General features: G+C 42.8%; 2 protein-coding genes across 4 annotated transcripts; one reads left to right on the plus strand and one right to left on the minus strand.

Annotated features, from left to right (window-relative positions):
- Positions 1–82: 82 nt before the first annotated feature.
- Positions 83–7,797, plus strand: LOC307031939 (uncharacterized protein). Of its 3 annotated transcripts, none has more exons than XM_079669529.1 (9): positions 83–699; positions 820–2,077; positions 2,190–2,472; positions 2,573–4,290; positions 5,482–5,538; positions 5,781–5,951; positions 6,287–6,438; positions 6,583–6,693; positions 6,797–7,797. In XM_079669529.1, exons 2-4 carry the CDS (start codon positions 1,704–1,706, stop codon positions 3,224–3,226), a joined length of 1,311 nt encoding a protein of 436 aa, XP_079525655.1. In that variant the 5' UTR covers positions 83–699; positions 820–1,703; the 3' UTR covers positions 3,227–4,290; positions 5,482–5,538; positions 5,781–5,951; positions 6,287–6,438; positions 6,583–6,693; positions 6,797–7,797. The 3 variants fall into 3 exon arrangements, 2 of the variants coding, with proteins under 2 accessions (XP_079525655.1, XP_079525656.1); XM_079669530.1 differs by having other exon boundaries at positions 6,592–6,693; XR_013806121.1 differs by lacking the exon at positions 2,190–2,472 and having other exon boundaries at positions 121–699; positions 820–909; positions 4,190–4,290.
- Positions 7,203–10,325, minus strand: LOC307031940 (low affinity immunoglobulin gamma Fc region receptor III-like). The gene is made up of 5 exons (XM_079669531.1): positions 9,959–10,325; positions 9,806–9,865; positions 9,267–9,518; positions 8,515–8,763; positions 7,203–8,425 (listed from the first exon to the last, which is right to left on the minus strand). Exons 1-5 carry the CDS (start codon positions 9,987–9,989, stop codon positions 8,277–8,279), a joined length of 741 nt encoding a protein of 246 aa, XP_079525657.1. The 5' UTR covers positions 9,990–10,325; the 3' UTR covers positions 7,203–8,276.
- Between the last annotated feature and the right edge of the window lie 13,834 nt (positions 10,326–24,159).

Here is a 24,159-nt window from a genome sequence, read left to right on the forward strand (position 1 = left end):
GTAAATGTTTTCAATGTAACATCATTACTGTAAGGTATACAGTACATTCCATGGAGTTACCTTTTTCAATGGGGTGATTGACTGATAACAAGTGTTAATATTTTGCACATCAAGTGTCAATTAGTGTAGCTATGGTCTAAGTTTATGAGGAAGTGTTATCCACTGTGAGAAGATTATTTTGTTGTTTTGTAGACATGAGTTACACAACAGATTTTTGATCTTTGTGTAGAGAATTGTAACTTCAGTTAGAGAATTGTGTGATCTGTTTTGCAAAACACTGCTTAGCATCTGCATTTTGTGTGATATCAATGAGAAATGGTATACTGTTGTAGAGAAATGGTTTTCTGTTTCGATGGCTGTGCTGTTGGTTTGATGAAAGGAATTTTGATTCTAAATAGTGGGTTTAGCGATTGAGAAAAAACTGTAAATACCTAGGAGGAACCTTTTCAAACACCTGAAACAAAAGTTACAATAGGAAATGTGTCATTGAAAAGCAGAATGTATGTAATTTACGGATATATATTATATATAATATGCTTAGTTATTTAGCCGGGTCATTGTACATGTCTTTATATAATCCAGTTTAGCAAACAAGATAAACTGCAGAAGAAGAAGAAGTATAAAGCTGAACAGGAAGTGGAGATCCTGAAGAAGAAGCTGGAGGCCCAACAGGAGAAAACAGACACCAAAACCAAAGAGGTTTCTGATATTTTACTGAACTCTGGGCTGAAGTCCTGAGTGTAAACTGTAACTAATCGACCCGGCCCTTACATGTAGAATGGTATCAATGATAAAACATGTCTCTCTCTCTCCTCTCAGGTTGAAGTGAAGGAAGCTGAAGTCCAGCAGCTCCAGGAGGAGGGTCAGAGGATGGAGACCAGCCTGCAGACCCCGATGGAGGAAGTGGAGGTTTGGAGCATCCTGGTTACCTCTGGGGATAATCATTACAGTTTTTCTCAATCGCTAAACCCACTATTTAGAATCAAAATTCCTTTCATCAAACCAACAGCACAGCCATCGAAACAGAAAACCATTTCTCTACAACAGTATACCATTTCTCATTGATATCACACAAAATGCAGATGCTAAGCAGTGTTTTGCAAAACAGATCACACAATTCTCTAACTGAAGTTACAATTCTCTACACAAAGATCAAAAATCTGTTGTGTAACTCATGTCTACAAAACAACAAATAATCTTCTCACAGTGGATAACACTTCCTCATAAACTTAGACCATAGCTACACTAATTGACACTTGATGTGCAAAATATTAACACTTGTTATCAGTCAATCACCCCATTGAAAAAGGTAACTCCATGGAATGTACTGTATACCTTACAGTAATGATGTTACATTGAAAACATTTACATGATAGAATTTGCATGACTGTACTTAAAATATTTTTTTAAATGGTGCCGGTAAAGCTATAATAGTGTTGATATGACTTGCATAGGTCTTTGAGATGTTCATATGGGGAGGATTAGCTATAGCTGATACAACATTTTTACAGTCAGTAATTGTGGTCTTTTCCTTTTTGCACATTGAGAAATGTTTTTTTTTGTATTGGGGTGAATTGAGTACTTCACTTCCATGTAAATGAATTGCTCACAGCTGACATCAATGAATTTCCTATAGTAATTGTAATTAGTGAGAATCCTATAAAAGACCTCCCTCACTTCAGTAAGATGTTTGTGTAAACAAAATGGCTGATCGAGTAGGTAGAGGAGCTCTGAGAGGAAGAAGGAACCCTGTTGTTCAGCGAGGAAGAGGGAGGGCTGATGTTCAGAGAGGAAGAGGGAGAGCTGATGTTCAGAGAGGAAGAGGGAGAGCTGATGTTCAGAGAGGAAGAGGGAACCCTCATGTTCAGAGAGGAAGAGGGAGGGCTGTACGTATGCGTGGTGGAAGAGTTGAAAGGGGACCAATGCGAACAGTAGTTTCGGACAACACCCGTGCAACTATTGTGGACCACGTCATAAACCATGGCATGTCCCTCAGTGAGGCTGGCCAAAGGGTTCAGCCCAATATACCGAGATCAACAGTGGCATCCATTATTAGGATCTTCAGGCACGAAAATAGGTAAGCTACTGTAACCCTTTTTTACAGCACTTCATGCATTTCTATTTTGATGTAGGTTTCGATCACTGTTTTTATATTACAGTACATAACATTCTCAAATATTTATTGATAGAACTGAAAGAGCACCCCGCTCTGGTGGCAGACGGAAGGCCTTTACTCCAGAACAAGAGTCTGCCATTGTTGATATGGTTGTGGCCAACAATGAAATCCGCTTAAGGGAGATTCAGGCCAGAATAATTGCAGACCAGGATGTCTTCAGTAACATTCAGTCTATAAGTGTTGCAACCATTGACCGGGTGTTAAAGAGGCAACACCTCAGAATGAAACAGATCTATAAGGTTCCTTTTGAACGCAACTCTGACCGTGTGAAGGATTTAAGGCACCGGTATGTACAGGTAAGGACCTCAATCACACTGATGGCTTGCCTATATTTTTAGTATGTCTGACTGCTTACAGTAATGTAAAACGGTCCTCTGTTTGTTTCATTTTCTTTAGCGAATGATGGAGCTGGAAGGCAATGCATTACCACATGTTTTTGTATATGTGGATGAAGCAGGCTTCAACCTCTCCAAAGTGAGGAGACGTGGGAGGAACCTTATTGGGCAAAGAGCGACAGTCTTTGTTCCAGGCCAAAGGGGAGGAAACATAACATTGTGTGCGGCTATCTCGACACAAGGCGTCCTTGCTCACATCCCTTTAATGGGAGCATATAACACGCAACGTGTCCTTGCCTTCCTGGATGTCCTGTATGACGGACTTGTGCCACCAGAAGAGAGGGATCAAGTGAGGTCGGTTCACGTGGTCATATGGGACAATGTGGCATTCCACCACTCTCGTGACGTGAGGGCATGGTTTGAGGCTCATCCACACATGGCCATGGAGTTCCTCCCTCCATACTCCCCATTTCTAAACCCCATTGAGGAGTTCTTCTCTGCCTGGAGATGGAAGGTTTATGACCATCATCCTCATGACAGAATGCCCCTTTTGGACGCAATGAATGCTGGCTGTCGGGACATCTCTGCGGAATCCTGTCAAGGGTGGTGTCGACACGCAAGGAGATATTTCCCACGCTGCCTTGCAAGGGAAGACATACGCTGTGACGTAGATGAGGCTATGTGGCCAGACAGACGCCAAAGAGCAGATCAGTAAAGTTATATAGATCTCATTCTCTGCTTTACTGCTGATTTACATCATTTACCCATGTTATTTTTTTCCAGTGTATTGCTATTCGTCTTTTGTTTCTGTTACGGTGCTCTTCTGAAAATGAGACAATAAAAACAATGGCATAGTTACAGTAAGACTCTGTTTTTCCTATATGTAAGTTTCTTTCTCCCAACTTGTCAGTTTTCCGTTCAGTTTCCAATATCGATAGCTTGAGGTTTGTGTATTGATGATTGTAGTCAGTATTTAGTGTGCGCCACTTAGTAATGACTGTTCAAATAGTCTTCTCATGAGCTGACAAATGTTTGTTTTTGGAGAAGGTATCTGGTTTTGGAAGGGGTATTTTTAGTTTTGAGTGCCTTAGAGCACTTTGCAAGAAATGTATATTGTTATGGTAGAATGGGTTATTATGGTGACCGGAGTTTCAGTTATGAAAACACATTTGTCTCATTAGAGGACAATTTGTTCTGTTTCGATCGACTTATTCTTTTTTGTGACCAGTATTTTCAGTTTTGGTCATGTAAGTGCATTTTGCAAAAGATATTCAGAGTTATGGCAAGTGTGTTTCTGTTTAGATGGCTATGCTCTTGTTTTGAAGAAATGAATTTAGATTCTAAAAAGTGGGTTTAGCGATTGAGAAAAACTGTAATCGTGTATTCATAATAACAATGATTATTTTAATCCTAGTAGTTGTTTTAAGTTTAAATCTCAGAAGTAATGCTTCATTTTACCTCAAGCTTATTTAAATGTGTTTCCAATGTGGCAGCAAAAAGAGTCAGCATATTTTAAAATGTAATAAAGCAACCGGTTTAATTGACTTTTAAAGCTATTGTGTTTTTAAAAACGTTCATAAAGTCCAATCAGGGACATTTCAAATAAATGGAAATGCATCGTGTCTGACTTTAATCAAAGGAAACAGTTGAAATCAACTTCTGTGTGTTCTTCAGCAAGCGGACCAAAAAGCAGCTGAACTAGGGAGGGTTCAGAACGAGCTGAAGGAGAAACGGAGTCACCTGGAGATCCAGAGAAAGGAGAGCAGCCAGCTGAGAGAGGCACACACACACACACACACACACACACACACACACACACACACACACACACACACACACACACACACACACACACACACACACACACACACACACACACACACACACACACACACACACACACACACATACACACAGACACACACACAAACACACACACACATACACACACATACACACACATACACACACACACACACACACACACACACACACACACACACACACACACACACACACACACACACACACAGAAATACAAACACACACACACACACACACATACACACACACACACACACACACAGAAATACAAACACACACACACACACACACACACACACACACACACACACACACACACACACACACACACACACACACACACACAAACACACACAGACACGCACACACACACACACACACACACACACACACACCCCTACACAAACACACACACACACACACACACACACACACACACTTCACGTAGCTCTGCATGTCGTCGTTTAGGTGCTTTTTTTTTCTGGAGATAGGCACTGCTAAATCTACTCCTCCATAGTAATACCCCCCCGGAGGTCGAAGTTAATCTTAAATGTTTCCATCTTATGCTTTGTAAGTTTGTTTCGAAACGGAAGAAATTTAAATATATTTATAAAACTGACAAGTCAAATCAAGCAATCTGATTGGTCGATAGCGTTTTTGCGGACCTCTTTGATTACAGCTTTGAAAACATCGTTGCTTGCTTTAAAAGTAGCACAATTCATTATGTTAAACCTTCAAAAGTATCTAGATATCCCTGCCCTAATGCCAAAGGAACTGCACACTGAATATGTTTTGCCGTTTGATGTCTATGTCTGGACCGCTGCGTCAAAAAGGAGGCTTTCTGCCCCGTTACTTCTCTGCTGCTTTCTTGTTCCAGTATGGTATACTATATATATACCCAACGGTATAATGTTTTTCTCAGACGCGGAGGGATACTGACTTGTTGTGAAAAGTAACTTACAATTCTACCCGTGGTATACGCTCAGTATATCACGGCTAAGAACCAATCAGATTGCTTGATTTGACTTGTCCGTTTTATAAAGCGGGATAATATGCAGTGACTTGGTCATTATGTATAATATTTTCTAATTCAGCTGACCCTTTTTTCATCACTCCTTCCTGTTGAAACATCTGCTCAACGAAAAGCTGAGAGAAAAGGAAGCTGAGAGATCGACCCGGGAGGTGGTGGACAAGAATTTAAAGGTAATGTTTTTTTATTTTCTGTGAGGCCAAAGTGATAAAACTAACCAAGACAATCTGAGACATTAACCAACTCAAACTGTACTCAAGTGCAACTGTGAAGCAGTAAAAGCATTGATTGTCCTGTGAGAGAAAATGTGATGCAGAGCAGGAACTAGCTTTCACCCAGACAAGGATATCATGTTAAATTAGTTCAGAAGTAAAATGTAAAAGATCAAATGTCTGTATCTCTCTTTATCTTGCAGATTCTGGACCTGGTCCCAAAGGATGAGTCCAGCAGAGAGGAAGCTGAGAAAGACCTGAAGCACACAGTTCCTCTCAGTGCTTCATCTCCTTCATATGGTCTCTCCGAGGGGAAACAACACCCCCGTGAGAAGAAGCAGAAGGGAAAGGAAGCTTTGGGATTTGCAAAGAAGGTGGTGGACAACTTTATTCAAATCTTTATTACATCTTCTCCAAAAGACATTGATTTGATTATGACTCTGAAATTATAAAACTAACCTTGAGAGATAATCTGAGACACCAAATGAGAGAGAAGTGAAGGACCAAAAAGATGCGCTGTTTATATTGTTTTTGTCACACACTTTAGTTTAATCTTCTTCACAAGTAGTTCATATTTGAGACTAAGACAACTCAAACTACATGAAAACAAACTGAGACACCAAATGAGATGGATCTCAGCGTGTCACAGGGATCAGACAGCTGAGTTAAAGATGATGGATGAATATTTTCTGTGTGTTTTCCCTCTTAGTTTCAGACAGGAAACTGTGAAGGGTCTTATGATTCTCGATCAATGGCAACACACCGCACCCCCCCCCGAACCCTCAGACCTCAGACCCAGGATTTAATATTGAGTTTGACCAACATGGCAAATTCATCCTTCTCAGAAACACTTCCACTAAGGTAATGATGTGAGCATTAACGCTGTATGAGTGCTTTATGAGAGAGAACAATATCACTGGAGCATATTCCAAATGAGCTGTTTCATTTCAAGAACCCCTTTTTCTCTGTCCATCATCCTCTCTCCCCTTATTTCACTTCCTGCAGGACAAACAGCTGGGAGACTGGGAGTTACATCTGCAGGTTAACAACAACAACAAACCCTTAATGCACAGATTTAATCGATCTTTCAAACTCAGGGCTGAAGGATTTGTCAATGTAAGTCTTTCTTGATTTCTCACTTTATGTTGTTGCATTTTCCCTGCATTCATTTTATTATTGAATGATTCTGCTTGTAAGTCTGTGGTTTTGTATTTTACAGATGTGGGTTAAAGGTTATTGTCACAATTATTCTAACACTGACCTGGTGTGGAACGATCTGAAGCCCTGGAGCTCTGGAGACAGACTAAAGTTCACCCTCTACAACGACACTGGAAAGATGCAGTATGAACGCTGTGTGACATTTGCTGAAATATTTTAACCACCCTCTTTCCTGCTCTCAGTGTGCTCATCTTACCCTGCTTTTATCAATAGTTGCAAATATACTTCTGCTCACTGTCTGCCTAGCAACAAATAGCTGGAGTTGATCTGAACTTGTCCTCGTGTTGTGATGTGTGAAGTGACGGAGCAGATTTATCAGCAACAGCAAAAAGCCATGAGAGAAAGTTACAACGTTATAAAATATCTGAACATTATTCACAGGAACAGAAAGACTCAGAGATCAACCATTCATTTATATAGAATCACACACTTTACTTTAACTATTCAGGTTCATTTAACAGTTTAAACATGTGTTGAGCTGAACTGCCTTCATTTTGCTGCCACTGCTTTTATAATTTACTAAACCTACTCTTTTATCGTGCTAAATATCTTTATGAAATATAAAAACGTCACTCTTATTGATACAAAATGTGAGCTAATGCAAATCATCAAATAACAAGTTTTGAGTTTCTCAAAAACTATAAGAAATGTTTGTTTACCTGATTTCAAATGTATATTAAATATTAGCAGATCTTTGTAATTATTTCTTTTGTTTTGTTGACGGTGTAAATTGTCAAAATATAATTCACTATTCAAGTTTATGTAGTGAAGATGTAAAAATGTGTTTTATCTTTTATTCACATGATGCTGATGTCCAATTTTGATATTTGCTTACGGCCATGTTAACTTTAAATATGTTTTTAATATGTCCTGTGATTGATATTTCATTTTTAAGGTGTTTTAATTATATGATGCTTTTAACCCAAAACCAGATAAGTTAGTTTTGTTGACTGAAAACACTTTGACTTGATTTCTGTTCAAATAAACAGTTTTTCTCTTTCAGTACAGTCTTGTTTCTCTGAGGCTCGCAGCCGTCCTTTGAGCTATAAGCCAAAGTTAGCACGCTAACAATCTAGCAGGTATTACCACGTTCAAACCTCACAATTATATGATATGCTATAAGTTACTTGTTTCTATAAATCCTCCTGAAGGCCTCTTTACATATGCATTCATTTATTTATACAGACATGTCTGAGAAGCTGAAAGTATCTGGAGTCTAAAAGAAAACTCAGAACAACATACACTCAGCTCGCCTTTTAAAATAAATGCATGCATCAGTCAGTACCTCTGTGGTTTTTAACTTTGTCTTGAGTGTGAGAAAGTCTAACAGCTGCTGCACGTACCATCATGAGACACAGAGAAGTTACACACCTCACACTCAACCTGAGCAAAAGAAGAGATCAAACGCTGAAGAAGGGATAATGTCCTCGGCTCGTGGTGTTCATTGTGTTGATGACCAAACTCTAACCTTAATACATTAGTTATTTCTGTGTGACCCTGAGTTTCCCACAATGCAGCAGTCCCACCAGCAGCAGCAGCAGAGCCACCATCACTACGGTGAATACAGTCCTTAAGACGAGGAGGACGTGAAGGGAGTGATCCGAAAAGGGACACGTCTCTCTGTGAACAGCTGCAAACACAACACAACATGAATATATATATATAATCCAGAAGCTCCAGATATATCCCCCAAATGTTAGCTTTAATGCAATATCTGACCTCTGACAGCCAGCCAGCTCTCTGGAGATTCTCCACCTTCAGAGATGCTGCACTTGTAGAGTCCTTCATCAGATTTAGAAACTCTTTGGATGGTGATGTTTCCTGTAGAGCTGCTCCTGATGTAACGGCCATCTTTATAGAAGTCAGCTGAGAGGATGGAGGAAGTGGTCGTCTTGTTCCTGCAGCTCAGAGTCACAGATTCTCCCTCAATCACAGGAAGCACAGGACTCTCCAGGATCACAGAGCCAGCTGAACAACATCCGGATCAAACGTTTAGTCTAATCTGTGGTTATTTACAATAAAGAATAGGAGATGATTTAGACAGAGGGAAGAAATGATATATACTATATAAAATATAAAATGTGGTGGCATCATACACATACTGAACGAAAATATCAGAAATAAGCAGAACTACATGATCAATACATCAGAAATTAAATAGTAACATAGAGTATTGTCTGCATAGAGATTGATATTGTTTACTATTCTTTGATTTGCTCATTTAATTTATAAATTCATTTTTTTTTTCTTTAAAATGTTCAGATACAAAATGTTGTCTTTGAAAACTGTGTTCTGATCACAACATATTTATAAAGCTAAGAGTCATTGCACTTCCTGCATATTTATTGGTCAGAATCAATATGTTTTAGATGTACTGTATTTAGATGTAACATTGATAAATATCTGCAGCATATCTGAATTAAAGGAAAAGAGCTTTGCAGTTTAAAAAATCTTAATTATGATAAACATACCGGTGACGGTGATGTTGACAGAGTTGCTCTTCTCTCCTTTCTCATCCTCACACCAGTAAACTCCGCTGTCTGGTGCATAGGCTAATTTAATGCTGCAGTTCAGTGTTGATGAATCAATATTATAACAACCCTGAATTAACTCATTGTTGTTCCTAAACCCTCTCAGAGCAGAGCCAGGACCCTCGCAGAGAAAATAGAAGGGTGTGTATTCAAAGAGCTGCAGTCTCTCTGCAATCATTTGCAAAGCTGCGTCTGAGGACAGAAACAGAGACAGTAGAGCATTTGATATATAAAAAATGAATTGAAACTATGCTTTAAATCAGGAGAATTACAAAATTACAATCTTTAACGTTTGATTTCATGTCAAATTGACATTGTCAGCCTATTATTCAGGTTAGAAAATAAATAATTGAAACTACATTAACTGTATATTACTCTACAGAGTCTTAAACAGATGCAATTAAATGGCTATTATCAGCCTCAACTTGAATCTGGGACTTAAAGACTGAAACTGTGGAAAGTTTATATTTAGTACCCACCATTGGTTTGCGTAGAGCTCTTCTTAATATGTGCACCCAACAGAATGATGACACACGTCACTGGATATACAAATAAAGAAGAAAACTGTATATCAGCCTCATATGTGTTAACATAAAAGAATAACTGAAAGTTGAAAGAAAGCTGAGACTCACGCAGTCGGCTGTAGAGTGCTGTGACCTCCATGATGTCTTCCTGCTGTCTGAGCGTCTCACTGTGAGACACAGAAATATAATGTGAGTGAGAACTTCCTCTTCCTGTGCAGAGTGTTTCTGAGGCTGGGGTCAGACTCTCTGTGGTTTCAGAGCTCTAGATGAAACCGTTAACAGTTAACACGTCATGAAAAAAAACATAGTTGAGCGTTATAGACATTGGACTTTCTTTGTGCATGGAGGTATGATGATGTTGAAACAGGCCTACCCAAAACTAGCCTTAAAGGTCCCATGTCATGGCCATTTCTACATTACATTACATTACATGTTACTTGTTAGGCACTTTTATCCAAAGTGACTTACATACTCAATACTGTGGACAATCCCCACAGGAGCAATTTGGGGTGAAGTGTCTCAGGGACACAACGACATGCTGACTGCAGTGGGGTTTGAACACCATCGTGCAAGGCTACTAGCCCTTAAGCCCCAAGCCTGTTTTTCAGGTTTCAGGCTCGAAAATGACATTCCCAGAATGACCATATCTTCCCTTCTAAAAGGGTTACATGAATAATCCTTTTACTCAAAGTAATGATAAACCTGTGAGTTGGATGTAGAAAAGTCAGAATCAATATCGATGTTTTTTATTTTAAAGAAAATTCAGACTGAACATGGTAAAAAACTGTAAATTATAATGTCCGTCCAAAAAGTATTTTGTACTTATAGTGAAAACTAACCTTGGATGATGGGTTAGTAGACTAAAAGCTTTAGGAATCCAAAGTACAACATATAATAAGTAACCTGTATCAAGATGGATGCAAAACAAGTGACATTTTACCTTTTTAGACAGATTTAGCAAAAAAAACCTCTTCTGGGGCCATTTGGGTGGGTTTTCCTTATCTCTGGCCCCCCTTCTTCGATTTTGACATGTGACATCTCTTTCTGACCGTTAGAGCCAATAGAATCGAAGGGAAATCGTCCCGCACACACTCATCTTCAAAAAAAGATGGCGTCTTCGCGCATTCAATCCAAGCCCCCAGGAAGTGCGCCGGACTCAGATGAAAATATTCGTGGTGGCCAATCGGCGGAACTACATTTCCGTTTGGTTGCCAGGCCCGGAAACACTTTTTCCCATTGACTTACATGGGGAAAGAGTGGTCTGTAAATCGTTGGATAATTTTTTTTAAACTAAATAAACTACGCAGTATGAACACTTGTATAGCCCTTATTATTCCTTATTGCACTGTATATATATATATACAGTGCAATAAGCTTCTTATTAACTATGGGTTGCCAATTTTGGGTACCTGGCTGGAGTGAGATTTTGATATCATGGGTAGCGGGATATGCTCAGTAGCGGGACCTTTGCATATATTTAAGCAATAGCTCACGACAGGCCGTGGTATATGCTCATTATATCACAGCTAAGGGTCGGCCCGACGCGAAGCCATGCAACAACACTAACAGCTAGCGAACATATTAGACAGAGAGCGTTGATCCATTATTTGGCTGTTTATTTACATTCATTTGTATGTTGCCGTTTATTGTGCAGCCACTGAAAAACTGTCCAGCATCAGTAGCATAGCTTACGTGGTCACTTGTATAGGTTGAGGTTGTTCGAGGCTGTTGCTTGGCGTGGCGAGAATATTGCTCCACTTTCTCCGGTCCCCGAGATTGGGCTTCCAGAAGCTCTGGAGAGAGCTTTCGCACCTGTGGCCACTAACGGTCATAATTTCTCTGCTTTGTTTCAAGACCTGCATCGGAAAGCTTTTGAATGGTGGTACTTTTCCAGTTGGTCTACCTGCTCTTCACGTAGCTCTGCATGTCGTAGTTTAGGTGCTTTTTTTCTGGAGATAGGCACTCCTCAATCCACTCCTCCATACTATAGTAAGACCCACCCGGAGGTCAAAGTTAATCTTAAATGTTTCCATTTTATGCTTTGTAAGTTTGTTTCTTAACGGAAGAAATTTAAATATATTTATAAAACTGACAAGTCAAATCAAGCAATCTGATTGGTCGATAGCGTTTTTGCGGACCTCTCTGATTACAGATTTGAAAACATCGTTGCTTGCTTTAAAAGTAGCACAATTAATTATGTCAAACCTTGGAGAGTGTCTAGATATCCCTGCCCTAATGCCAAAGGAACTGCACACTGAATATGTTTTGCCGTTTGATGTCTATGTCTGGACCGCTGCGTCAAAAAGGAGGGCTTCTGCCCCGTTACTTCTCCGCTGCTTTTTGTTCCAGTTTGAAAACAAACTGCAAGTAGTTTTCTTTTCAGCCCAACTGTATACTGTTTTTCTCAGGCGCGGAGGGATACTGACTTGTTGTGAAAAGTAACTTACAATTCTACCCGTGGTATACGCTCAGTATATCACGGCTAAGAACCAATCAGATTGCTTGATTTGACTTTTATAAATAGGATATATACAAATACACAATATTGGACACAGACTATAAAGGGCACACAGTTTCATTCACTAATGAAAGTCAAACACATGTTTGTTTCCACTGTTTCATTGTGTGCCTGTCGCGATAAGCAATTAATTGACTTATCGTACGATAAATAAAAATGAACTCGATAAATTGCCATTTACATACGGCAAGGATGTGGCTAGCAGTTTGAAAGGATGTACTGTATTATACATTATCATTATGTCAGTGGTCTAAAATGGTCATACAACGGTGCCGACAATATTATTGTTTATGGCAATAATTTCCGGGAACATTTATCCAACAAAATTAATCATCGTGAGGGGCCTATACATGAAACACACACACACACACACACACACACAAACAAATCTACAGACTTACAAATCTACAGACTTACTACAAACTGCCAAATATGTTAATTAACACACTCTCATTCTCATATACTCTTTGTCTCTATTTTGGCCTAGTAGAAAAATAAGCAGCAGACTTTTTATAATTTCTACTGGATCTTAGATCTGTGCATGCGCAATACGGGTCGGCAGTGGCGGCTCCGGAGTATGTTTGTTGGGTAATCTATGGTAGGGCTAACCCATACAGTGGTGGGGCTCAAGTCAGTATTTGCAATGTAATTACATACACGCTCCCCTTGACAGTGAAACGCCACGCGTGAGGTTTAGATTATTTCCCTGTCTCAATCCAAATTGAACTGTATGAAATAAAAAGGCACATTTGTCTTGCAGTAAATCAAAAGGGCGACCTGGAGCCAATCCAGCAACTTCCCCACAAGTGAAAGAGTTGACGTGCTGAAAACCCAAGCCCTGCAGGGGGGTCTGGGGGGATTCTCCCCCATGAGATTTTTTGAAATACTAACATAGAATACACATTCTGGTACTCTCTTGAGAAGAAAAATAAATAAATCTATTATGACATATTTTAAAAAATGAATGCGATTTTAGTTTGTTGTTACTTTGTTCTGAAAGCTGAACCTGCTGCTCCTCACAGAGAGGAGAGGGAAGAGGCTGTGTGAATGACTTTACATTGTGGATAAGGGTGGATAGCCCCCATTGTTCTGTGTGTCAAAATGAAAGACAGCCCACACATCTATCAATCATCAAACCGTGGGGTCTTATTTCATTACGTGTTGATTTCTATCAACACGTAATGTTGTATCGATGTATACAGAGATGTACTACAGCAAAAGTATTCTCCGTCGGGACTTCCTGCAACAACACCACGCCGTTATCGTGATTCTGATTGGCCAGAAGACATTATCAAATATGTTCTATTGAGAAGACGATCACTACGTGAAAAAAGTTTTCAAAACCGTTTCTAGTCTTCGGTATTCTTGTTTTGGCGTGAGAATAGTTTGGGCAGCGTGAGAGCGTGAGATTGAGAGTGAAAGCGTGTGTCACACGCCAGATGCGTGAGAGTTGGCAACCCTGATATATATTGTGCAATCATTCTTTCATGCTAAATGAAGCTCTGTTGCTTGGATATCACTAAATCCTGTTACAGCGTAATATAAGTACATAACGATTGATGTGCATAATTACTAGCTAGTTCATAATCACTCGGTAGCCTCTAGCTGCTAACTGCCGCCTCGTTAATATCAAATCCATCATAATAACAAGCCATTACGATGCTGTCATGAATGCGCGGTGCTGTTACGTGTACGCAAATTGACGTGCTTGATGTAAACGAGCATTTTGGTTAAAGTTGCGCATGCGCTATGAGCGCACATACGGGTAATTCTCAGGGCAGGCATTCCGGGTAATCTGTGACGTTTCGCTCTCTCAAAAGTTGGGCCATTTTATCATCATGCGCCAATGAGCAACTCTGATAGGAATGAGAGTAGCCATAGTAACTCTGATAGGAATAGCCAATCACACACACACACACACACACACACACACACACACACACACACACACACACACACACACACACACACACACACACACACACACGCACACGCACGCACACAGACACACACACACACACACACACACACACACACACACACACACACACACGACCACACACACCCACACACGACCACACACACCCACACATATAATATTTGTTTCCCCGAATCGAAGGGGAAAAATACAAAAGCATTGCACACAATTTAAACCAATCAATGTTGTGTAATTAACAAGGATAATCTGCTGTTTTTTTGTCTATGAGTAGTGCAGATATCATTGTAAAATCAATCGACAGTAAGGAGAATACTTACTTCCGGGTGTACAATTCTCCGTTATCCAATGGGAATGGACGCTCACATTGCCTTTAAGAGCAGCCGACACAAACTTATGCCGTGCTTCCATGAGCGTCAAATCCCGCCGCAGATGGGAATACATTGCAATCAGTTGAAAGCTATTTGCGTGCCTTTATGAAGCTGAAGGAGCCTAGGAGCGTCACAACTGCACGCCACAGGACCCTGACCAAGCGTCGCTCCTGGACATTTATGGAGTGAGAGTGTGTTGGATAAAACAGTGTAAAGATCTTAGTTGAGTATTTTTCAATGTGTATTGTGTGTATTGTCTCCCTCTCAGGCACAAGCTGTGAAATGATTCCAATGATTCTAACACTGACCTGGAGTGGAAGGATCTGAAGTCCTGGAGCTCTGGAGACAAACTGCAGTTCACCCTCTACAGCAAAACTGGAGTAGTCCAATATAAACGCTGTGTGACAATTGCTGAAATATTTTAACTACCCTTTTTCCCGCTCTCATTGTGCTCATCTTACCCTGCTTTTATCAACAGTTGCAAATATACTTCTGCTCACTGTCTGCCTAGCAACAAATAGCTGGAGTTCATTTGAACTTGTCCTCGTGTTGTGATGTGTGTCAAGGTGATCTGTTTTAATTACACTGAACAAAAATATAAACGCAACACTTTTGTTTTTGCTCCCATTTTTCATGAGATGAACTCAAAGATCTAAAACATTTTCTATATAAACAAAATAACCATTTCTCTCAAAATATTGTTCACAAATCTGAACAAATCTGTGATAGTGAGCACTTCTCCTTTGCAGAGTTAGTCCATCCCACCTGACAGGTGTGGCATATCAAGATGCTGATTAGACGGGTTAGGGTAATGTTTTGAATCGAGTGGCCCATGGTGGTGGTGGGGTTATGGTATGGGCAGGCGTATGTTATGGACGACGAACACAGGCCACTCGATTCACAACATTACCCTAACCCTAACCATAACCCTAACCCTAACCCTAATCCTAACCCTCACACCAGATACTGACTGGTTTTCGGACCCCCCCAGACCCCCCCAATAAAGCAATAATGCACGTTTCAGAGTGGCCTTTTATTGTGGCCAGCCTACGGCATACACAAACCCACTCACACAACACCCACCACACCCGGACCTGGGGTGGAACTCATCATCAACCCTTCTTAACTTGTCCAAACTGTTCACCCCCTCTGCAGCCCAACAACAGTTACTGCAGAGGGGCCTCACATTCGTCCCACGTCCTTCCGCATTCGACTGGGAGGAACTTCATAGGGACCTACACCAGTACCACAGACGTATCAAACTAATCGATTACTTTGACCCCAACACACCCCTCCAACCCAGACTCTTTGTGCATCCCTCCAACTGGAAACCCCTTACCTCACAACTACACACCAGCACACAGACACTCATACACACAGACCTACAGGCCCTGTGCACACATCGGCCCCCACCAGACGTCCCAGACTATCTGACAGGGGCCTAGCGCAGGGCCCTTACACAACTCGCAAACAACACCAACATCATCATCAAACCGGCCGATAAGGGCTCCAAAATAATAATCATGGACAGACACTCATACATTACTGAAGCACATAGACAACTACACAACGAGACACATTACAAACGTATACCAACATCCATACAACTACAGACACAGCAACTACTTCGGCCCATCATCACCTCCCTTTACACCAACATATTCATCTCCTCAAAACAAAAAGACTACCTATTCGGCCCCGACAACCCACGCACCCGTTTATTTTACTTTCTTCCCAAAATCCACAAGGATCCTTCCACCTGGACTGTTCCCTATGAGGTTCCCCCCGGTCGACCCATCGTCTCAGATTGCAACAATACATCCTATAACATCTCACAGTACGTGGAACACCACCTAGGCCCCCTATCTATAAAACACCCTAGTTACATCCGAGACACATACCATTTCCTGCAATTGATGAGACCCATGGTCGTCCCGAATCAAGCCTATCTATTCACCATCGACATCGACAGCCTGAACACCAACATCAACACCGTCCTAGGCCTGCAGGCAGTGTCCTCCACCTTTACCCATAACCCGGATCACCTCAGACCAGACTCCCATCTCCTCCAATTACTTTCTATCTGCCTCAACAATAATGACTTTACCTTTAACAACCAACACTTCCTGCAAATTCACGGGACGGCCATGGGCCAACGCTTTGCACCCTCATATGCTAACATCTATATGAGCGAGTGGGAGCGAGAGGCCTTGGACAAATGCACCCTCCTGCGATCCCTCTACCTCCGATACCTGGATGACATCATCGGCATCTGGCCCCATCCCATTAACTCCTTTCCCCAATTTCTCAACATCCTCAATAACCACCATCCCTCCATACAACTTAAACACACCATACACGCAGATGAGATTAACTTCCTGGACACAACACTCTTTTTCCAACCACTCAACCACACACATAAGAAGATATACACCAAAGTGTACTTCAAAGCCACAGACACACACTCACTCCTCCATAAATCCAGTCATCACCCCAAACATACATTTGCCGGAATAGCAAAATCTCAAATAATTCGATTCCACCGCATCTCATTTTCTGACTTTGAACATGCCACACAAACACTATTTCACAGCCTCCGCACCAGAGGTTATTCCCAACGGTTCCTCCGCAAGATAAAAACCTCCACCTTGGCCTCACTCGATCTCACTCGCTCCACTACCAACCAGTCTCCATCCCAGGTCCGACTTCCGGGAGAGTCCATAACCCCAGTCCCCACTACACATCCTAACCCTAACCCCCTTGCCCTAACCCCTAATCCTAAACCTAACCTCACCACCCCCTACCCTAACCAGGGTTTGCACCCCCAACCCCCCTGCCCTGACCCTTCCCATTCCCCCACTGGGACCGTGGACCTCCCGGAACCCCACATCCGCCCTCAAACACACCCTTCTGACCCGGACCCCAACTCAACGGACCCCCCCAGACTCATCCCCCTGGTTTCTACCTTTTCACACACTACCTCCAGGCTACATCACACCATCAAACGCAACTTCCGGACATTACAATCACAACACCCACACTTCACCCACCACAGGATTATTCTAGCACATAGAAAAAACAATAGCCTTCACAACATACTGATACACTCAAATTTTCCACACACATAGTCGCACCACACGCACCCCACAGCCAACACTACGCCCCCAGAAAATTCATACACAACCAGTATAGCCATACTGGCTTCCCCACCCTCGGCTCCTTTTCCCTGGATACCACCAACGTTGTCTACATCATTACCTCCACCACCTGCCATAAACACTATGTTGGAGAAACCGGCCATTCCATCCTCACCCGATTCAAACAACACCTGTATAACATCAGAGAGGATCGTCTCACAACACCACTGGTTCATCACTTTCAGTCCCATCCTGCGATCAGCATCATCATCTCAGGTCTGGAGTCCAATGACCGCTGGACTATTGGGCAGAGGAAGAGGGCGGAGAAACTGTGGATACAGAAACTGGGCACCACCACCCCGAGGGGATTAAATGACAACTAACACCTAAGCATTCATATACCACACAAACCACACATTACAACACCCATGCACAGATCAATAGGCCAGTGCACACAAATGATAACCATGAAGCACAAACCCCAACCATAACTCTAAACCTAACCCTAACCCTAACTCTAACCCTAACCCTAACCCTATTTAGGGGCAATGGATGTCCACTTGCGGGAGACGACAGACAGTGGTGCGGTTAGCCAAAGTGACAATGGATGTCCACTTGCGGGAGACGACAGACAGTGGTGCGGTTAGCCAAAGTGACAATGGATGTCCACTTGCGGGAGACGACAGACAGTGGTGCGGTTAGCCAAAGTGACAGACCTAATGTTAGACCAATTTACAGGCAATGGACGTCCACTCTCGGGAGAGAGACCTCCAGCATGTGTCCCTGACATGGAGACTCTGTTTATTTCACTCATCCAGGACAGAGACCGGGGAAATCTCCTCTCTGTGGCCCCTCCAAGACCCCCAAAGGACGGACCACAGACCTCCAGCATGTGTTCCTGACATGGGCACCTCCATAACCTTGCACACCGTGAGTCCCCGGACTCCCGGACTTAAGCACTCCCCCACGGACTAAACCCAGATGTTCACACCCTACAGAACTCCATGCCCCTGGTTAACCTAAAGGGGGTGGATTTTGCGGTGCTTTACCGTCCGCACATCGGTATCCATATTCGGCCTTATTCACGGCACCACCACCCCTTCTGTGGAGGATATTCTCATGCTCCTGGTAACCCTTTAAATAGTCTGATACTGTCAGGGCTCATCACCGCACTTTACAAGCCATAAATAATGTTTAAATGGTCGGGGAAAGTGTTTTTAAACGTCTGGAAGAGAGTTGTAGCCTGTCATTTTGCAGGATATAATTTAACATGGAACCTCTCCTGGAAATGCGCAGAGTATGTCCATTTCCAGGAGAGGTTCCATGTTAAATTATATCCTGCAAAATGACAGGCTATAAGCCAGGAACAAGTGTTTGAAAGGCGGGGAAAAGTTGTTTAAAATAGTCGGAAAAGTGTTTTTAAACGTCTGGAAGAGAGTTCTTGCCTGTCATTTTGCAGGATATAATTTAACATGGAACCTCTCCTGGAAATGCGCAGAGTATGTCCATTTCCAGGAGAGGTTCCATGTTAAATTATATCCTGCAAAATGACAGGCTATAAGCCAGGAACAAGTGTTTGAAAGGCGGGGAAAAGTTGTTTAAAATAGTCGGAAAAGTGTTTTTAAACGTCTGGAAGAGAGTTGTTGCCTGTCATTTTGCAGGATATAATTTAACATGGAACCTCTCCTGGAAATGCGCAGAGTATGTCCATTTCCAGGAGAGGTTCCATGTTAAATTATATCCTGCAAAATGACAGGCTATAAGCCAGGAACAAGTGTTTGAAAGGCGGGGAAAAGTTGTTTAAAATAGTCGGAAAAGTGTTTTTAAACGTCTGGAAGAGAGTTGTTGCCTGTCATTTTGCAGGATATAATTTAACATGGAACCTCTCCTGGAAATGCGCAGAGTATGTCCATTTCCAGGAGAGGTTCCATGTTAAATTATATCCTGCAAAATGACAGGCTATAAGCCAGGAACAAGTGTTTGAAAGGCGGGGAAAAGTTGTTTAAAATAGTCGGAAAAGTGTTTTTAAACGTCTGGAAGAGAGTTGTTGCCTGTCATTTTGCAGGATATAATTTAACATGGAACCTCTCCTGGAAATGCGCAGAGTATGTCCATTTCCAGGAGAGGTTCCATGTTAAATTATATCCTGCAAAATGACAGGCTATAAGCCAGGAACAAGTGTTTGAAAGGCGGGGAAAAGTTGTTTAAAATAGTCGGAAAAGTGTTTTTAAACGTCTGGAAGAGAGTTGTTGCCTGTCATTTTGCAGGATATAATTTAACATGGAACCTCTCCTGGAAATGCGCAGAGTATGTCCATTTCCAGGAGAGGTTCCATGTTAAATTATATCCTGCAAAATGACAGGCTATAAGCCGGGAACAAGTGTTTGAAAGGCGGGGAAAAGTTGTTTAAAATAGTCTGATACCTCCAGGGCGCATCACCGCATTTTACAAGCCAGGGAAGGTGTCGGAATCCTGGGTAAACATTGTTTAAATAGTCTGACACCTGGCACTGTATTTGCCCCTGGGAGAGGTTCCATGTTAAATTATATCCTGCAAAATGACAGGCTATAAGCCAGGAACAAGTGTTTGAAAGGCGGGGAAAAGTTGTTTAAAATAGTCTGATACCTCCAGGGCGCATCACCGCATTTTACAAGCCAGGGAAGGTGTCGGAATCCTGGGTAAACATTGTTTAAATAGTCTGACACCTGGCACTGTATTTGCCCCTGGGAGAGGTTCCATGTTAAATTATATCCTGCAAAATGACAGGCTATAAGCCAGGAACAAGTGTTTGAAAGGCGGGGAAAAGTTGTTTAAAATAGTCTGATACCTCCAGGGCGCATCACCGCATTTTACAAGCCAGGGAAGGTGTCGGAATCCTGGGTAAACATTGTTTAAATAGTCTGACACCTGGCACTGTATTTGCCCCTGGGAGAGGTTCCATGTTAAATTATATCCTGCAAAATGACAGGCTATAACCCAGGAACAAGTGTTTGAAAGGCGGGGAAAAGTTGTTTAAAATAGTCTGATACCTCCAGGGCGCATCACCGCATTTTACAAGCCAGGGAAGGTGTCGGAATCCTGGGTAAACATTGTTTAAATAGTCTGACACCTGGCACTGTATTTGCCCCTGGGAAACTTCAAGGTTATATTCATGTTTTATTATTTATTTAATAATCACATGATTTTTACAAAAACAGTATACACAGTATACATATATACAATAATAATAATAATAATAATAATATAACAATATACATAATAAAAACATGAAAAGTGGTGAAAATGAGAAAATGTATCCGAAAATAGTGCCTCCTAATGCGGGCATGTGGACAGTAGCCACAGACTCACAGGCACACACACACATGCAGAGATCCAGGGGGCGGAGCACATGGCTTTTTTTACCCAGAAATAAGTCTATGAGAGGCGGGGAGACTCAGAGGACAGGCTGCGTCACCTCACTTTGTAACCCAGGAAAAGAGCAGGAATTCTGGCTGCGTGAGTGTTAAAAGTGCATTCATCTGTGTTAATCCGACAGCCGCAGAGGTGCTGACGCAAAGCAGGCGGAACAAATTGATTATTTGAACCAGGAATAAATGTTTGCAAGGCGGGGAAAGTGTTCCTGCAGCCCCTCCATAACGGTAATAATGATTAGAAATGATTTCCAGGGCAGAAAGCGTTTTTTAAATGTGGAAAAAAATATGTTAAACTGTTTAAAAAGCACAAAGTGATTTGAGTGCAGTTCTCATGTGTCCCCACAGGAGGGCGCGTCGTCCCAGGGAGCACAGTGCATGGTGACAAGGTACGATTTATACCCTAAAATAGCATGCTAAGTGTGGGTGGATTAGTTTCAAAGCATGCACACTCTGCTCGTGTCAGACTTCCATCAAATAGACCGGGAAAACCACCTCTCTGTAGCCCCTGACAGAGCCCCAAAGGACGGACTAAGGACCTCCGGCAACAGTGGCACTTCCATAACCTCGTGCACCGTGAGACCCCGGGCCCCCGGACTTAAGCACTCCCCCACGGACTAAACCCAGATGTTCACACCCTGCAGAATCTCATGCCCCTGGTCACCTTTAAGGGGGGGTGGATTTTGCGGTGCTTTACCGTCCGAACACAAGCATCAATATTCGTCCTCCTTCACAGCAGCAGCAGCAGCAGCAGCAGCAGCAGCAGCAGCAACACCTGCCCTGCTGCACTTCCATAACCTCGTGCACCGTGAGACCCCGGGCCCCCGGACTTAAGCACTCCCCCACGGACTAAACCCAGATGTTCACACCCTGCAGAATCTCATGCCCCTGGTCACCTTTAAGGGGGGGTGGATTTTGCGGTGCTTTACCGTCCGAACACAAGCATCAATATTCGTCCTCCTTCACAGCAGCAGCAGCAGCAGCAGCAGCAGCAGCAGCAGCAGCAGCAGCAGCAGCAGCAGCAGCAGCAGCAGCAGCACCTGCCCTGCTGGAGGTTCACACTTTAACTTATTTGTATTCGTTTTTTTTTGTTCCCCTCCTCTGCCTTACACATCCTCCCACGCTCGAGCACTCCTCACTCGGACTAAACCCCTCCATGCACACCGCCAGAACCAGAACCTCACGCCCCTGGTGACCTTAAAGGTGTTTGTCTTTGTTTGTTTTTGTACTCCACATAGACAGGCAGGTGTTCAGCACCACGGACAGAGCGGGCCCGCTGCTGCTGCTGCTGGAAGGTGGAACACTTTGAGTCTTTTTATTTTCTCTTTTCTCCCTGCTCCTGCACACACCTTTTGTTACCCTCCTCTGCCTTACACATCCTCCCACGCTCGAGCACTCCTCACTCGGACTAAACCCCTCCATGCACACCGCCAGAACCAGAACCTCACGCCCCTGGTGACCTTAAAGGTGTTTGTCTTTGTTTGTTTTTGTACTCCACATAGACAGGCAGGTGTTCAGCACCACGGACAGAGCGGGCCCGCTGCTGCTGCTGCTGGAAGGTGGAACACTTTGAGTCTTTTTATTTTCTCTTTTCTCCCTGCTCCTGCACACACCTTTTGTTCCCCTCCTCTGCATTACACATCCTCCCACGCTCGAGCACTCCTCACTCGGACTAAACCCAGATGTTCACACCCTACAGAACTTCATGCCCCTGGTTACCCTAAAGGGGTGGATTTTGCGGTGCTTTACCGTCCGCACATCGGCATACATATTCGGCCTTATTCATGACACTACCACCCCTTCTTTGGAGGATATTGCAGGATATAATTTAACATGGAACCTCTCCTGGAAATGCACAGAGTATGTCCATTTCCAGGAGAGGTTACATGTTAAATTATATCCTGCAAAATGACAGGCACTGTATTTGCCCCTGGGAACCTTCAAGGTTATACTAATGTTTTTTTTTTATTTTTTATTTAATTATCACACCACTTTTACAAAAACAGTATACAAAATAAACATAATAACAACATGATTAACAGGGGCCTGGGGGCCATATTAGCCGTCTAACTTGTACAGTGCACCGGGGAAAAAAGGTTGAGTCCACGGCCCCTTTCCCCTCATCAGGAGTACCAATCGGTCCTGAAGAAGAGGTATCGCTGCTCTCCGCCCCTGAATCCTCTTCGGAGGTAGCTGATGGTGGTAGACCTCCTTCTGATGATGATGCTGCTGCAGCTGCTGCCGCCGCTCTGAACATGGAGCGGATCTTCAATGCCTCCTTTATTCCAGGCGTATTCGCGTAGAACCGGTCTGCAGTGCTTACGTCGTGGCACATAAACCTAGCCAGAATCGACCTGCTTTCTGGATCTTGGTGATGCTTGATATTGTCAGCCAGGGCAGTGCGCAAGATGGTGAAGGTGACGGCTGTTTCTAGCCCAGCATCAGCCCAAGCCCTCTTCAAGTGAGCGTTCAGGTTCTTGGAAGCCTGCTTCCCCGATGTGAAAAGGAAGAATTCATTCTGAGGACCCGACAAGCCCTCTTTTATCCCCATCCACCGCATGACCCAGCTAAACTCCTTTATTGTAAGCACCAGCTGTGCTTCACCAAATGTCTTGGCAGTCTTGTGATCCTGCACGTGGATGATGTAGCCCTCAGCAGTGCCCCTTCTGTCCGCCTCAAAGACCTCCGTGTTGGTCATGTTTGCATACACACCCGGACGGTGGCCATACAGGAGGCTCCAATGGAGGGTTAGATAGCCATATAGCAGGTACTGGGTGATTGTGGTCGGATTGCTAGCCATCAGGTCAAGGAGATCAGGGATGCGCTTCTCAGCGGCCGCCATGGCGGCGAGAAGCTCCGCCTGGCTCGGCAGACGATCCAGCTTGTCCCTCTTCACCTTAAACTGGTGGAGAGTGACAGACTTTTTCAAATCGTTAA

This window comes from Notothenia rossii (assembly GCF_949606895.1).
Source record: "Notothenia rossii genome assembly, chromosome: 3".
In the NCBI taxonomy this organism is placed as follows: domain Eukaryota; kingdom Metazoa; phylum Chordata; class Actinopteri; order Perciformes; family Nototheniidae; genus Notothenia; species Notothenia rossii.